The 17,919-nt window shown below is 37.8% G+C and overlaps 1 protein-coding gene across 1 annotated transcript; it reads left to right on the plus strand.

Annotated features, from left to right (window-relative positions):
- The first annotated feature begins 11,320 nt into the window (after positions 1-11,320).
- LOC145771018 (E-selectin-like) lies at positions 11,321-12,631 on the plus strand. The gene is made up of 4 exons (XM_082582790.1): positions 11,321-11,399; positions 11,457-11,633; positions 12,003-12,200; positions 12,603-12,631. Exons 1-4 carry the CDS (start codon positions 11,321-11,323, stop codon positions 12,629-12,631), a joined length of 483 nt encoding a protein of 160 aa, XP_082438916.1.
- Positions 12,632-17,919: the final 5,288 nt, after the last annotated feature.

Raw genomic sequence — 17,919 nt, forward strand, 5'->3', positions numbered from 1 at the left:
CTCTTTTGATTTATATCGGTAACCAGTCTTGCAGTTAGGGACACAGCAAACATTGGGCATGGTTCAACAGCATGCTAAAATTAAATCATTAAAAAAGATGTATTTGCACTACAGTACAAACTGCAAAATGTGTATTGGACAATTGTTGGTCAATATTAGAGATGTACCGATACCAATATTGTGGCCGATACCGATCCCGATACCGATATCACTTTTTTAGGCCGATACCGATATTGATACCGATATTTTGGCCGATACTTTGGTGTTACAAAAAGATGCAATTTTGGTATTTGCAAGGTATTATATCAAATGCTAAGTTTTACCTTATTTGCATAAAACTATTAAAAAAAGCTTTCAATTGGTATAATTTATTAAAGATTCAAGAATCCAATCTCAACCGCATTTTTGTGTCATAATAGTAGGTTTTAGTAATGAAAGGCCACCATAATTGAGGACTAGGGTATAAGGGAAGAAACATTACATCATAATTGGGGTTTCTGAAAAATTAAATAAAGTATTTGCGCAAACTCTCCAAATAGGCTATTATAATTGATAATAAGATGTAAAATGTAAACCAAGTGATTTGTGTAGTCGTACAAAAACTATTCAACAAGTAATATGCAACCTAAGGGCGCTTGTCGTTTGGTTGAAAAGCTTTTGCCAGGCCAAGACCACCCAGGCAGCAAAAATGCACAATCCCGCATCGCCCCCACGCTGCTAAACGTCCAAAAAAACTATGCAACCCGGCTGCCCCCAGCAAGCCGGCTCCACCAGTCCGCGACCCAACTTCCACCCCTCGCTGCAACATACCCACCAAGCCCAAACAATTCCACGGCAGAACTAGCAGGCTGCCCAACACGAAAGCAATGGGACCACGAATCCTCACCAAACCAATCAAAACGGTCCTGCCGCGCCCAAGACGACAACCCCACCGCGAAGAAAGGAGCGCCCCTCCCGGCCACCAGCACAAGGCCGAGCACCCACCAGCACAGCGAGCAGCTGCGACCCGCCAACCACAACGGTGCAGCTTCCACACTAGCCATTTCAATTCTTGTCGATGTCAATTCTTGCTGCAAAACGGCTGCCGAGAAACATATAGTTGATTGGATGGTCTAAATGGCTAGCGTGGAAGCCACACCGCTATGGCCAGCGAATTGCAATAGCCCGCCACACCAGTGAGTGCCCAGCACCGCGCCGACAGCCGAGAAGAACGCTCCCCCCACAACGAGGCCGCCATCCCAGGTGCAACAAGACCACTTATTGACCAGCCCAGCGAGGACTCGCAGTCTCACCGCTCCCACCCACTCCGCCACGACATTGCCCAAGCTTGGCGAATCCACCATAACTAAATGCGGAAACCAAATCATAAACCGACAGAACCAGCCCACCAAAAAGAACCAAGTTACACGGGTCCCCCAAACGTCCAGCAACGCAAAAACGATGCAAAATTATACACATTTCCGCCACCTGGGCAGTCCTGGCCTGGTTTTATCCTCTGTTGAGAGTAAAAAAGAAACACAAATGATAAATATTGGAGAAATTGAGTCTCCTTCACAACTTAAGAGTCGAACAACGCAAAACTTCTGAAACAAAACGTTTTGTTTGAGTGAAAGAATCACTGTAAGCAAACAATGCCAAAAGGTGTGCGCATGAAGTCATGGGAGTGTGAGGTATCAAAAATTTGAACAGGTTTTTATTTTTCTACATCAATGTGACGTTAGTTACTACTTTAAAAAATCTATATCTTTGCTTCTGCAGAAAATTCGCAGCAAACGCCTTTTTATTACATGTTTAGTATCGGCCACAGTATCGGCCAAATTTTGCCGATACCGATGCCGATACCGATACTCAAAAAATGGCCGATATCACCGATACCGATGCCGATACCGATATATCGGTACATCTCTAGTCAATATCATAAAATAGCATTATACTGAGCTAAGCTAGGTAGCTTAAATGTTTAGGCTAACTGAGTAAAGTATGTTGCCACTGACTGTTGAAAAAAATCCTCTACCATGATGCTTAATTCAAAATTTTGCAAAACTGCAATGATGGTAAGCTTGAATACCTTTAAGCTATTCTGTCACAAGTCTGCACACTGGACCAATGCCATTAAATTTCAACTAGTTTTGCAGATGCAATTAATCTAACCCTAACCTCAACATTTCCTTAATGTCAAGTGTTTGCTCTCTGCGACCTTAAGATTTATAGGCTATCCAATATTCCTCAAATCGGAAAAAGAATTTCCTTGTACAATAATGGTAGAGTAGACTAGTAGAGCGACTCTACCAGTTGCTTGTTGTACAACACGTGAGCAGAGCTGCCATTTTACCAACGTTAGTTGGAGATGGCAACAAAAGTTAAGTATTGCTAAATTTTTACTCTAAATTGATATTTCCAGTAAATCATACAGCAATAAGACCAAAAAAGTAGAATTAACAACATCATCAAGAGAAAAACAAGAAAATTGCTCACAATTGTTGCAAACTGATTTGCACTGTAAAAGTTATGTATCTAGACAAAAATTACAAAGTGAAGTTCATTGTTTTTATTTCCGACCATCACAACAAAAAACAATATAGGCTATGCCAAACATGGCAGAAGTCTAGAAAAGGTAAAAGCGAAAAAACGCATACGTTATAACGTACTTCATACTAAAATAAGGCAATCAGTTTATAATATGGCACAGCCGCAATACATTATTACTTGCTCCACTATAGCTTAAGAAAAGCAAAAGAAACGTAATTGCCGGATGCAATGAAACTATTGTTTTGTTGACATTTCTTAGGTATAAACAGCAACCTCTCCACCTAATTTTTTTTTTAGTTATCTATGGACTTCTTAAACGGAGCCCATGTCAGATAACATAATTAAACTGCTTTATTTTATTTTTATTTATTTATTTGCATCAGACTCAAGATGGTCCATATTACACAATCACACATAGCCTAGAAAGTAGAAACAAAGCAGATACTCAACTCCGAAGAGCTGAGTCGTAATGAACCAAATACAAAGATTGATAATAACAGTCTGTTCGCATTAGTTCATAAACCCATTGATTGGAAGACAAGTTACATCGGGTTATAAACTGATATAATCTTTTGCGAATGAGAGCTTGAAAGGTTGTGGTATTGTTATCAACGAATGCAGAGGTGATGCTGCATCGTCTCTGCAGATTAAACAACATTCTGTAACAGTTATTGTATCCAACACGTAAGCGATTACTACTGGATGAAAGATAGTTGCACCATAGTTGACAGGCATATAAAGGCATACAATAGGAACGAAACAACACATTTTTAACAGCAATCGAACATTTGGAAAACCTTGCTTTCAACATGTTTCCAGCACAATACAACGACCGTAATTGTCGTTTCATGTCTTCATCATCGGATAGTAAGTCGTTAATTATTACTCCTAAATATTTCACAGAGGTCTCAAAGCAGATACGTTTTTCATTTAAATATACGATCGGGTTAAAGTCAAGTTTCAACATCTTGGATTTAAATAAAATAGCTTTGTCAACATCAAACTGCATTTAAGTATGAGATTTCAACAGTAATATGCTGCAGTATAACTCCTAAAAAGTATACAATTTTCAAATCTACTGTAACTTTTGAAGAACTTTGTATAGCACAGGCATGGGAATTTACGGCCGCTGTGCCAAATCCTTCCAGTTGAGTCTTTTAATCTGTCCTAACAAATGTAACATATATAAAGTAGTGCATCGACGCAAGTCATGATTCATCTTAAACCTTTCTTCCAGTTGACCACAAAAGACAACTGAAATCCATGCACAACCCGTCTGCTTTGCTGCAGTTTGGTTTATTGTTTTGTCACAGTATATATTTGCAAACTTTCAAAAGTACACAATTTGTGTAAGTTGGATTAAAATGCAAGATTAGCTCGGCAAACCTGCCTAACATTACAAGACTTGAATTTCCATATTATCCTTATCTACAGGTCAATTGACTGGTGTGGTTGTTTTAGATGTAATGATTTTCCTGTAGTTCTACAGTTAATCACTTTCAATCCACTTATAAGAAAAAAGTTGATTAGTAGTTAGTAGTAATTCGCATTTTTGTCTGAAAGTTAAATTATTGTAACATAGCCTATAGTCTATTGCACTGTAGATTCACATATTACTTTTGTTTAAAGGTCAATGCCCCACAAAGAACCTAGGAGCAGCTCTCGCCGTGGGGAGACCCTCATGCCTACGACGACCATGCTCACCAACTAATGATGAATGTGCAAATGAGAGAAGATGTTTGTGCGACCAGGAATGCGGATATTCTTGTATTGATCCAAGTAAGACAAGCTCAAGTCCATCAGTAAAGATGTTATTTAGTTCAGAAGGAATGCAAGTACGGTACTGTAGTTGTTCAAAATAAAATGTAAAGATCCCGCAATAAAGAAACTCCTACGATACTGTAGTCTAGAACAGGGGTCCGCAAATACTGGGTCGCAACCCAAATTTGGGTCGCGAGACCATTCACAGTGGGTCGCAAAACGGTTTAAAATTACCATAAATATAACTTGTATGGCAAAAATAAATACAATCATAGTCTTTGATGTGCTGAGTTTCGTACAATTTGGTAGGCTACAAGAAAGTTTATACTTTCGATTGTAGTACAGTAGTTAAGCCCACGGTTATATATATAGCCTGGAAGACAGCTTGAGCCAGGGCATGAAAACTCTCTCAGCTTAGGCTATCTCCAGAACTGGCGACTGAAACTTAGCCAAAACAAAACCTTGGCGGCAGCTTTCCACCTATAGCCTACAATCGGGAAGTTGATCGTGAGCTACATGTTCAGAACAATGGAAAACCTTTGACCTTCTGCCCGAACCAGAATATCTTGGGGTGACACTGGACAGATCGTACACATACCGCCACCATTTGGTGTCACTGTGCAAGAAAATGACACCCCACGCTGCACCACTCAAGCGCCTGGCAGGCCACAGCTGGAGGGCGAGGGCTGATACTTTGCGTATAGCAGCCTTAGCCCTTGTCTACTCTTCAGCAGAGTACTGTGCACCTGTTTGGTGCTGCAGTGCACACTGCCATAACATCGGCACTGCCATAAACAGCGCCCTGCGCACAGTTACCGGATGCATGCGTCCCACATCATTGGATAATTTTGCCATTCTCGCTGGCATCCAACTTTCTGAGCTTCGTCACGAAGAAGCCACTCTGTTTCTTAGCCGACGGGCACTAAAGCCTAATCATCTTCTTCACCACAAGATCTCTGCTTCCCGAAACCAGCACCCTAGTCGACTGAAGTCAAGACAACCATTCCTGCCAGCCGCTCAATTTCTGATCAACGCAGCAGATGAACTTCATCTCTGCGGCTACTTGGGCGGACTATAAATGGAATTCTGAAAGGAAGTCAAGTACCACCGGACTTCATTCGTTCATCCCCAACGCCGACACATGCCCCATCGGCCTGACACTACAAAGACAAGCATGGGTGCGCCTCAACCGTTTTCGTACGGGCGTCGGGCTTTTCCGGTCAACCATGCGCCATTGGGGAATTGGCCTCTTCCTCCTCCTGTGAATGTGGTGCCGAGGAACAGACTGCAGACCACATCATCAATAAGTGTACTATCTTCAAGCCACCTAACGGAGTGGAAGGTCTGCGTGTTATGGATGATGAAACTAAATACTGGCTGCTCTCTAATAGACTTCCAGTGTAGTCCGGGAACATCTTGAGTCTAAGCTGGTAAAAGGATAGAGTAGACCCTCGGCCCCAGAGGCTTGCACGACGACGAAGCGCACGGTTAATAGGTCCACCCGCTTATTAAGCCCAATTTGGTCCATTCCGGAATTACTGAAGGTATAGGAGTGGTAGAAAATTGTCTCCCGCAGCCAAAATCGTCCGGTCCCGATGTGGCCTTAATAAGTGGGGACGACCGTATTGGAATTGATATGAATTTGCAAAGTGTTTTGCGCAAAATTATATGCTTCCGAAACGTTTGGGTCGCGAAGACTTCGAACGATTGCTTTTTGGGTCGCACCAAAAAGTATTTGCGGACCCCTGGTCTAGAAAACGTTTCGAAGTTTAATTTTGTTCATCTTGAAATTCAATTTACTCTTTGTTTTAATTTCTGGTTTAAATTCTGTACTTTATATTAGTAAAAAAATGATTTCCTTGTACGTTTCATTAAATTTTCAGGATTAAACTTTCTCAGTCCAGAGTTAAGAATTTTCACAATCAATTAATTAACCAAACAATCATTCCTATCTGATTTGCAACTGTTTCAAACTTCACCTTTAGGTTACACTGCTTTGCGAACGTGTTATGGCAGTTTGGACGAATTGCTTTACCGTTAGTAAGCTTCCATGGATTATTTATCCGTCAAATTAAAAGAGGAAATATGAGTGATATAGTAAGAAGTGTTGAAGTATCAGGATCCTCTGAATCAGGATCTATTTGTATCAGAATCTATCTGTATTTCTATCTATCTTATTTCCAGCTTGTGGTAGCTCATTGCTGAGCGAAGACCTTTTCCTTTTCTTGCCAACCCATTTGATAGTGTGTTTTTGTGCACCATTTTGTTGTTCCCATGTCATTTTTGGCTTTTCTCGTTTGCGTTTGTTTTCCAGGGTATCCAAAATGTTGATTTGTTAGTCCGTCTGTCGCTCTGATATCTCGTTATATCACTTGCCCATGATCATTTCAGCTTTTTGTTATTTATTTTTTTTATAATAAGTACAATATTCAGTAATTTGTTTGATTTCGAATCCATTCAGCATTTTTTGTTTTAGTTTTTGTGTTGTCACGTGAAACCCATCATAATCTTCATGTTAATACATTTTCGTTTTATTGTTGTGCTAACCTAAAATGGCTTATGCAAGAAAGAAAATAGTTAAATTAAAGTTGTTTTTTTTTCAGTCAGATTTTATTTCCATTTTTATTTTGAAACAAATAGTAAGCTAATTAAAATGCCAATATACTTTAGTTGACTTTGTAATTATTTGAGTTTGCAATTCGTCAATTCGTCATAGCAATGATAAAAAACAAAACAAAGAGAGACTGTTCACCAGGCATTTGATAATTAAAGTAATTTGCGTTCTTCTGGTGACTATTTATTAGGTTACCTCCTGATGTTAAAGATGATAACTAGCTTTTTGTATTTCCGACGTTTCGTCAGTCAGCACGACTGACTTTATCAAGGTGGCTAAAACAGGTTAACACAACCTGTTCAGCAACGATGGCACAACACAAAAACATACTGATAAAATGAATAAAGTAAAGCAGCAAGAATCAGAGTTAAAACACGCAACAAGATACCTAGAGGTCAGTATGTTTTTGTGTTATGCCATCGTTGCTGAACAGGTTGTGTTAACCTGTTTTTAGCCACCTTGATAAAATCAGTCGTGCTGACTGACGAAACGTCGGAAATACAAAAAGCTAGTTATCATCTTTAACAGCAGGAGGTGACCTAGTAATAGTCACTAGAAGAACGCAAATTACTTTAATTAATGATGAAATATTTAAAGATTTTCGTTTAATTTTTCCAATGGTATTTTAATGTGAGGAATGCTCGACACATTAAGCTTATTATGTATCTGATCTGTTAGATCTAACAGATCAGATACATCTACATTGGTTATAGGTGAATTGTTCGTAAACAGTTTTTCGTAAAACAATTGTTCGTAAACAATTGTTCGTAAAAGCAATTCTTCGTAAAGCAATTCTTCGTAAAGCAATTCTTCGTATACATCAATTCTTCGTATAGGTAAATTGTTCATAAACAGGTGATAGGTCAATTGTTCGTGAACAATTTTTCTCAACAGCAAGGTTTGTCTTCCAATTTCCGATGAGGGTGCATAATGCAAATTTTCCTGAATAACCAAGTTACAAGACATAAATAAATAAGCACAATGAAAAAGCGCATTTTTTGTTATTTATTGGAATACAACAATTGTCTGTGTTTAGCAATTGTTTGCTTACACTACCAATACTACTTTAAGTAACTTCGTACAAATTGTCCACAAGCCAAGTTTAGTATGAAGTATTGTGTACAATTCCACGCAAGTAGGCTAATCACAAATTTCATCATCTTGAAAGTGTTGACGCCAGGTTCGGACGACTCTAGTTAGTCTTTCTGCACTGTCCTTGTACTTCTTCTTTGGAGGGAGTCCTGCCTGGCCACTGACATACTGTCAATGCGAACCTCATTTAGGTTTTGCTCTCGCTTGATTGCAGATATGAACTTCCAAATATCTGGATGATTTGCAGATACCTGGAACATGAACCCTCTGTGCCATCCTTCAATGCTATTATTAGTTTTGGGAAGGCCACTGAGGACGCCATCATAGCAGTTCCACATTTGAATTGCAAACATTGGAGGACGGCGCCCTTGACGACGATCTGGGCGCCCAACCCAAGTGTCTTCAAAGTAGTCAATTACTGGCTGAGCAACATCTGGTAATACATTCCCATCGTGTTTCTCCAAATGCACTGGCACAAATGGAAGAACCAGCCACGGTGAGTTGAAAGTGGGTACTCTCTGCTTACTGCATTGACCATGGCCATCTCAAAGTCAGTCATGATTGTCTCTGGAACAGCAACAGCAGGTAACAACTCCATGAATGTATGTCCCTCTCCTTTTGTCCCCCAGCAGGGCATACACCAGAGGCACTGAAGTGTTTTCCGTCAGTCCGTGTATTGTGTAAAGCTGTTCAAACAGTGAAGGCACTGTCTTGAAGGTGCCTTCAGCATACCAGTGCTTTGAACGGGCAAGGAACTGCAGATTTCTTTCAGTGGCACAATTATGTGTTTAAGCACAATTAGCACATCTCTAGCATATAGGCTACCTTAATTGATTGTTCGTAAACAATTGTAACTGCTTTTTTTAAAAAAAAGCTGTAGCCTAACTTTTATGAACATTTGTTTACGAACAATTAGTATTACGGTCAATTGCATGCCCGAAGAATTGCTTTACGAAGAATTGCTTTTACGAAAAACTGTTTACGAAGAAAACGTCGGACACCATCAACATTGCATCACAGCTGGTTAAGGTAGACCAAAAATTTATTGGAAAAACTAGTAAAAGTTGATCTTGATGTCTTAAACATGTACTCTACATTTCCAATGAACCGCTAGGTATAGAAAGGAAAAAATCACTTTGGACAGGCAAACAAACCACACTTTCGACAAGAGAATGAATTCATGGCCTGTACATTGTACAATCTAAATTAGTTGATGATTATAATATTTAATATAGTTTACCTTTACTGCTTTACACAAAGAAATTCACAGTCGGTGGTGTTTCTCATTATTGTTTTGTTCAAAATTTAATGGCATCAGAACAGCTGCAAATGCACTAACAAATCATATACTGAAATGTTATAACTTTATTATGCTCATGAGTGTACTCATATCACAGGTATCGCCTGCGACCCGCCTCCAAGCATCGCAAACATGCTTGAAGTCAACGTACTTCGGCAGCTGTCCAACGGTTCACTCGTGTTGGTGAACAGTGCTTCTTATCTATACAACGACGTGGCTGAATACGTGTGTGCAGCGGGATACAGACGCGCGTGGCCAATAACGAGGCATTTTTGTCACAGAAGAGGAAGGTGGACTGGAACGACAATTTGTACACGTCTGTCTTATTTTTTGTGCACACTGATTTATTTTCAGCCGAATCAGTTGCTTGCAGTACACAATCTAATTAGCAAAAATCGATGATTGACAAACAATATTGCATATGAAAATGAGCTTTAAGAATGAATTTTAAATTTGTTTACAGCCACTAACAATTAAAAGTTTTTATTTGAATTGAAATCGCTTTGCAATGTTGAGTATTTTTTAAAAATTAGCCAAAATTATTCAAGCTATTTGCCTGGCTGTTATTCATTAGATACAAAATTAAAATCTTCACTTTCGCGCAGTATCTTGCCAACCGTACAGTTTCATTGATGTATTTGAAAACAACATGATCTGTGGCGATGCTTGCGTGACAGATGATAATTGTGCAAGGTCCATGCAATGCAGGTGTGATGGTCCGTGCGGGAAAACCTGTCTTAATCCAAGTAACTACTTTTTTGCATTTGCGCAGGTAAAGTTTGTATATACGTTGTTATTATTCGTGCTCAATTTTTGTTTATAAAGGTGTTGGTTGTTAAACCTATTGTTACTAAAACTTTGGTAGAATGCCGCAACCGATGCTAGTACGAGACCTGCTAGAACATAAATAAATGAGCTGAATGTTTTTTTTACACTCTGGCATAACCACTTTATACAGCATGATTAGATCGCTTTGTATGATCAACAGGACTCTACTAAATAGCATGATATGTGTTTTACTGGTGCGAACTAAGCTCAACTATATGTATAAGGTGATTATCTGCTTTTATTCCGATGTTTTAGTCATCAGACGACTGACTTTTTCTGGGGGCTAGGTCAGGTAGTGACTACCTGTCTAGCATGGCAAAACACAAGACCATGCGGCTGAAATCAACTAAGCATGTAAAATTAAATTCTAGCGATGGTTCAGCTGAGTTTGCACCAAAAGAATCCATATCATGTTATTTAACTAAATACCTGGTGAACAGCCTCGTTCGACTCTGCTATGCTAATATTCTGAAGCGTATTGTTAAGCTGCTTGCTCATACATGTAATGGCCTTAATCCAAGTTGAAAAAAGCAAGCCCATATTGTGAAACAAATCAGTAATTCTGAGCTGAAAGGGTAAAGAGCTAGAAGTACTATCATACAAAGAGCAAAAAGTCCACAAGCACATATTTTAATAACATATTGCTTGAATGACGTAGATTACATTTTCACAAACATTGACAAATTTACTGCTGGCTACAACGGTACGTTTTTTTTTCACCTCATGCGAGCATAAAGTAATTACTTTATGCTCGCATGAGGCATAAAGTTAAGAGTGGTATTTCTACCCAGTTCCACAATACAAAGTTAAAAAATTTGTTGTATTGCAACGGTTGTATACCAGACTTTAAAGGTAAATTAAAGTAGCTAATGCAGTAGAATTAATAGTTTCAAAAAATAAAATTATTGTGCTACTGCCACACAGTATGCAGATGTGTGTGACGCCACAACGGTCTTAAAAACTTGTTTTATAACTTTGCTAAGACCACCTTACGTTATTTACATTGTGTAATCTCTGATACTGTGCAAATTGTGCTCAGGTTGTATAATGTTTGAAGATGCTACAATCACATTCAATGTTTATGTAGAACACAACATAAAGTAGCCTAATGTAACTGACACTTAATGACTTTTTAATCAGTACAAAAAATTAATGTAGGCTAGCTACAAAATTTTGTGCATGCTACCTGGGAAATAATGTTATTGATTGAACATTCTCCGAAAGGCTCAGCTCGTGAATACTTGCCTTCACACATCAAGAACAAATCACGAGCTGGTTAGACATAAACGTCTTAACTCTCTCATATTCCATTTAAAGGTGGTATATTTTCAGATGTGAACTGTGGCAGGGCGCCTTCTTCTGCCCACGCGGTGATCACTTACTCCGGAGAAGGACACGAACGTGTCGCTAGATACAGTTGTGCGGATGGATACTTTATCAGCTCTGGTAGTTCATCAAGAAGATGCACTGGAGGAGGGACATGGGATGGACAACTTGCATCTTGTCAACGTAAAGTTTGATACCAAACGATTTAAATAAAAATTGAGTTGTAACAATAATAGCTGTGTCCTTTATCTCTAAGAGATTTTCTCACATTATTTGTTTCCAACTATAATTTAGAATCCAGCTGTTTTTGATTTAACGTATTCTCAAAATGTCTTATATTTATTGATGATGAATTTCATATTAAATACTTTTAATTCAAAATTTTATTAGTAACTATTTTCAACCTTCAATAGGCCGAATAATTGATAGACAGGTAAGCCACAAATTGAATATGTACAGTACAAATATACATTAAAATACAGTAGTAAGTAATTATCTTAAAACACAATTATGACAAAGTTCTCCAGTTCCGTAACCTTATTTTGTCTCCAGGCATCACATGCGGGGATCCAGGACCGTCCATTCAAGCAACAGGTGGAAGAATTGAAGGAAGACGGAGTGGCCCCTTCTACATGAAAGACCAGGTTAACTTCACGTGCCCCCCATCACATCGGTTGAGCGGCTCGACAAGACGGCATTGCTTAGCTAACGGACAGTGGAGCGGACAATTGACTGTTTGTTCAAGACAAGGTAACGGTTCAATATGTTACTTCATTCTGTAAGAGCGCTTTTCTAATGTTTTTGTTTCTACGCAATGATACTACTTCACTTAGTGGTATGAAAGTGAGATAAGTAGAGAAAGTAAGTGAAAACAGTGAGATCTCCGCAGTTAACCTTACACAAAGCAATCACAGTTTTGTCTGCGTTTAACACAAATGCAGAAAATATTTGTAATTTTTCTAAAATTAATCTAAAAATTCTTTTGTTTCCATTACAAAAAAATCCTATTGTCATGTTTTGCAGTGCATTAAAACAGCCTAAGATCTTTTACCTCAGTTGACATCTGTGAATTTCTCTTTTCCGCCTTTTTTTTTACTTTGAAACTAACTGTGAACAAATCAAACTTCGAACGTGTTTATTTGACTTCTTCAGGTGTAATTCAACACAGTGGTTTGGAGTAAATTCAAATTGAAGCTAACAGGAAACTTGCAAAAATACTTTATAAAAGCTTTGGCAACACTAATCTATGCTTGTACAAACTTATTGAGTAACCATTTCTGTAAAAAAGGAACTACTGTACTTACATTTGGCAACCGACAGCTCTAATCTTATTAGGCTATTGTCTATTAGAAATTAGGAATATCTAGGCCTACATGATTGAAAGCTGTCTGGATTCTGAAACTGCTTTGATGCATTAGTGCTGTCATTTTTTGGTAAACATTTATGTTTTGTTTTTAACTTTACTCGAAAATCAGCTGAAGGGTATCAAAACAAAAACATTTCCTAAACAACCATTATAACAGAGCTTCGGTAGAGAGTTTGTCTTGTTGAACCATAGGCATACGAAGCCGAGTAACGTGATCAAGTTTAACATCTTCAGGTTTATTACATATAGAAACACAAAACTACGCAACAAATTAAGTATCGAACGTTTTCGACATCACAAGATGTCCTCTTCAGGAATAATATACATATAACTTTATACATACAACAACAACAACATTGTATTTCATTCAGATGTAGTTAAGTTGTATGTATATTATTCCTGAAGAGGACATCTTGTGATGTCGAAAACGTTCGATACTTAATTTGTTGCGTAGTTTTGTGTTTCTATATGTAATAAACTTGAAGATGTTAAACTTGATCACGTTACTCGGCTTCGTATGCCTATGGTTCAACCATTATAACAGGTAAAGAAAAAAGTGGAAACTAATGAGAAGCGTGAGAAAGTTGTTACACAGTCTCTTAACAGGAATGGAAAACACTCATTGTCCTCATCCTGGTGTACCTATACGAGGCAACATTTCATCTTTTCTTCATATTGCTCCTGGAAGTTTTGTTGAGTTTTTATGTGATCCTGAATATTTAATGATTGGCAAGAGAACACAAGAGTGTTTCTACTTTCTTCAATGGAGTGATGGTGGTGCTCCAAGGTGTATTGGTCAGTTCAGCTTTATTTTTAATCAATTGGACAAAAGTATTCACTTGTACTCACACATTTATAGCTTCCTCATCATCTTTAAACTGGTGATCATAACAGAATACAGTGTTGACAAATGCGTTGTACGAAAACTAAAGCTATTGTGGATTTTATTGGAAACGAAAACGGTTGAAGTGATTATTCTAAATTCAGTGAAGATGTAATTGTTTTCACTAATGTTTTCATGTTCAGGTACTGCTTTACATACATGGGGTTGATAGAGTCTGTTTCTTAGAATCATAACAATAAAGTAAGCGTAGTTGAGACACCAGTAGGCAGACAATGGAGTTCCACATGATACGCTCTTCCTGTTGTAAACTAAACTAAACCACAACAAAATATTTCATGTAATAATCCAGATTTATTCTGACTGTTTATCAGATACGACGGACTTTTCCAGGCAGCTAGATTAGGTAACTAACCGTCTAGCATGGCAGAAAACAACCAAACATCCAAAATGAAATTCAATTTCTTAAAATTAAGGCACGCAAATTTTGAAATTAAAATACCTTAAATCGTCGTCGTCGTCGTCGTGTGAGCGTCTGGGGCCGAGGGTCTATCCTTTTACCACCCCAGATCTGGGGTGGTAATAACTTAAATGTTATCAATTAATAAGGAACTTAAACTAAGAGTCCAGACAGAGAGACCAGTTTCAGTCACGAAAAAATATGTTCTACAAGCATCACTGCACCGTTTATATTCAGCAGAAAATTGACTTAAATATGCTAAAAATAAGTTACACTAGATTTTTGTAGATACCAGGAAATGAAATGCCTTAATTTCGATTCAGTACGTGATTCATGCCAGACATTCAGTCGTTACATGTGATTTGCTGCTCTAGACAGGTGGCTATGATCTGTTCTTGCCCTTGAAAGTCAGTCGTGTCTGATTGAAGAAATGTCTAAATAAATCTCGGATGATTACATGTAAAATTTTCTTATATTTTAGCTTAGCTCATATCAAAAGAGCGTATAATGTTATTGAATGAAATGCCTGGTGAACAGTTTTATTGCATTTTTATAACTTTGCTGTTGGCACAATCCTAATAAAAATCGTAAACTTTTGGTAGATCCTCGATATCCGAACACCGATGAATCCGCCCTGATAGACCTCCAACAACTTTCCCATTCAGTGAAAACAAATTCTCAAACAATTGGACGATTCATAAACGAAGTATCTTACTTCGAAGTTTATTTCGTCATCGATATATCGAATGACGTCACTGGTCCTGTGTTGGTGGACTCCCTTTTATATGCTGAAGATAAGTTACTAACTGTGAGTTTTTACTATGTACAGGCTACAATGTTGGCATACTGTATATCCAGTAACGAAATATACGCTTCTGTTTTTCAACCTCCGTTCTGGTTCTTTTATGTTATTGAGAATAAAAATTTATACGAAGGTCTTTCATCTAGGATGCAACCGAATGATTAAACTAAATAAGTAAAAATTAGTCAGATTCCGAACCTGAGTGGTTTTGTTTTCTTAATCTGTATATGAAGCTTTGACGATTAGGTTACACATTAACAACTGTCTAAAATGCAAAAATAAATAACCTAACCACAATCTATACAAAGTGCTTGATAACTATCAGTCTTAACATTTGTCTTGCTTTTCATGTACAGTAAGTATCTTGTTTCTACATGCAAAATAGCTGATAATGCAATCTTATTTGTTGTTAGAAAACGTAACAATTATGATTGTTCATCACAGTTGTCTGCTAGAGGATGGATCCGTTGTGAGATCATAGTATTTGCTGAACATGCCAAAGTTCAATTGGACTTAACAAGCACCCGGCAAGAACATGCAGTTCAAGCATTGAGAGATATCCGAAAAAACAGATGTACTAAATTAATTACTAAATTTGCTAATTATTGTACTAAATTTGCTAAATTAATTAAGCTATTTCAAAATTTCCAACAAATATTGGGATCGATTGCTTAAGGTTGCACCAGTAATGCTTAATTAGACTGCTCTACAGCATGTCATTTTAAACTACCAAGTTGTTTTGACCATTTCAAGTGACAAATTTTTTATTGAAGACAGAAGGTTTAAAAAAATATTGCATATTTCAGACAACTTGCTACAAAAGCTGGGATTCAAACGCAATACTTACAAAGCTCTTCGGTTGTTAAATGAATCTTTGTCTTTCTCGTTTCATGTTGATGAAGAAAGAACAAGATATATACTGCTTTTCATCAACGGTAAATCTAGCGCAATTGATGCCCTTTGTTTAATACTTTCTATTTGTAAACTAAACTGAGAGAAAAGAACTACGCGTGCACACTCTACTAGTGCAAAAGTAGAACTAATTAAACTAAACAATAAACACGTTGCAGTCAGAACAAGAATGTAGCCTCGGGAGAATGAGACATTCCTCGCCTTGATTGCAAGAAGCAGTGCTTCCAGCATATTATTACAAACACTTCAACAATTCTCTCTTAACCCCGCAGAACCCAGACCAACATAAACAAGTTGAAAATTTTTTATTTTCAGTTATTTGGCTGATCATATCTTGTACATCAAATAATTAGTACAAAAAAAAACACATTTGATCATTTTTAGGGGGATTTTTTCCTTGTGACATATATGTCACAACGAGTATTTACAGTACATTTTGACTTTGTGACCCCAGCCAACAAATCTGCCATTTTTACATTGATTCCACGCCTGCAGACGTTGAATCAATGTAAAAATGACAGATTTTGTTTTCTGGGAGATTTACGTAATAATGGGCTATAAAATACAATTTAGCAAAAAAAGAAAAACTAATATACAGTTGTACACAGATCTCAATTTTGAACACTACAACCAATCAATCAGTCTTGTAAATTTAGTAAGGCCTGGGCCTGTATACATTTCAAACATGAAAATCTACAAAACAATTTCTTCCTTCCACAAAACACAATCTTACATTACATTTAGAGCATAAAGTGTTTGTATTGTTTTTTTCACATAATCTACATCGTCCTCGATTTTCAACTTTTGTGGGCCAGTGCGAAATGTTATCTTTTCTGACATCTGCGCATGGTAGGTTAGAAACCTTCCGTTTACTCAAAGGAAGAGGTGATGCAGAAGCAGAAGGACGGCCACGTTTCCTGGAGGTATTTCCCAAGATCAAGGCTGATGCAACTTGGCCCTGAAAGTGACGTTGAGGCAAGATTTTTTTCTCAGGTAGTCCCAGCAACCGATAGTGTCTTCTATAGAGTAGCCAGCTGTTGACCAGGCCAATACAAACGAAGTGCCAAAATAAATAAATGTACCATCTTCGGAATCGTATTCTTAAGCGATATTTGGCAAGAAATGAATCCAACATGTCTATGCCACCCATGTATTGGTTGTAGTTAGTAATTATGGGTGGCACAGCCACTTGTACAATATAGGGCAGGTCGATTTTATACTTTTTTTGGAATATTAAAGTGAATAATGTACCGGTAGTTAGATTTAGCTGAAAAACTCACTTCTGTGATATATCAGCCATGCCGGATAAGAAACGGCTTCCGGAAATTCGTTTGAATTTTTTTCGATTTTTGAAAGAAAATTACATTACCGCTATATCGCACAAAAACCAACTTCGAAAATGGGTGCATATTTTTCGTTTAAACTGCTTTGACTCAATCACTCAGGCACTCAAAATGAAAACTTTTATGTTCAGGCGTACTCTTCGAAATAAAAAATTAATAAAAATGAAACAAATGTTCAGTAGGCCTATATGCGAACTACAGTAAGTGAAAGTTGGTTAGCTGAGCTACAGCTCGGACTGCAATTCGTCGTAAGAGTGACGATAATGACCTTAAGGCGGAAACGGCCGACGCATATTTCTACTGAGAGCTTTGGCAACAATTGTTTTGTGACGACTTTCGAAACCGTAGGAAACTTGCGAAGCTTCCGAAACCAGTTTTTCTCCACAGTTAGCGAATGTGAAGGTACATCAGAAATGTTCGGTTTCCGATCGTTATCGATAAATGATTGAAGGTCCTCGTTTGAAACTTCCTGTGTCAGTGGTGGGTTTGGGCTTTCAAGATCGCTGATATCCACAAACTCTTGCCACTCGTTTGCATTCCAGTTGACTAATGGAATCTTTTTTGCTGCCCTGTGCTCGCTAGAAAAATACAAAAATAAGTTAGCGACTGCTAAAATTTTTACTATCGACGCCAAGAAAAAAAACAGTTCAGATTTTGCTACTGTCTGTAATTTTTCGCCCATAACTTTGGTTTTTGCTTTGGCTCGATCCAGTTTGGACTTATTCATAATGATGTGACGGAGATC

The sequence above is a fragment of the Aplidium turbinatum genome, chromosome 1, assembly GCF_918807975.1.
Source record: "Aplidium turbinatum chromosome 1, kaAplTurb1.1, whole genome shotgun sequence".
Classification (NCBI taxonomy): Eukaryota; Metazoa; Chordata; class Ascidiacea; order Aplousobranchia; family Polyclinidae; genus Aplidium; species Aplidium turbinatum.

Excerpts from the sequence above, each read along its gene's own strand:
- LOC145771018 (XM_082582790.1), top strand. The coding sequence starts at position 11,321 with ATGTTATTGATTGAACATTCTCCGAAAGGCTCAGCTCGTGAATACTTG. Across the intron at positions 11,634-12,002 it reads ACAACTTGCATCTTGTCAAC|GCATCACATGCGGGGATCCA; the intron begins GTAAAGTTTGAT and ends TTTTGTCTCCAG. Across the intron at positions 12,201-12,602 it reads GACTGTTTGTTCAAGACAAG|GTGTAATTCAACACAGTGGT; the intron begins GTAACGGTTCAA and ends TGACTTCTTCAG.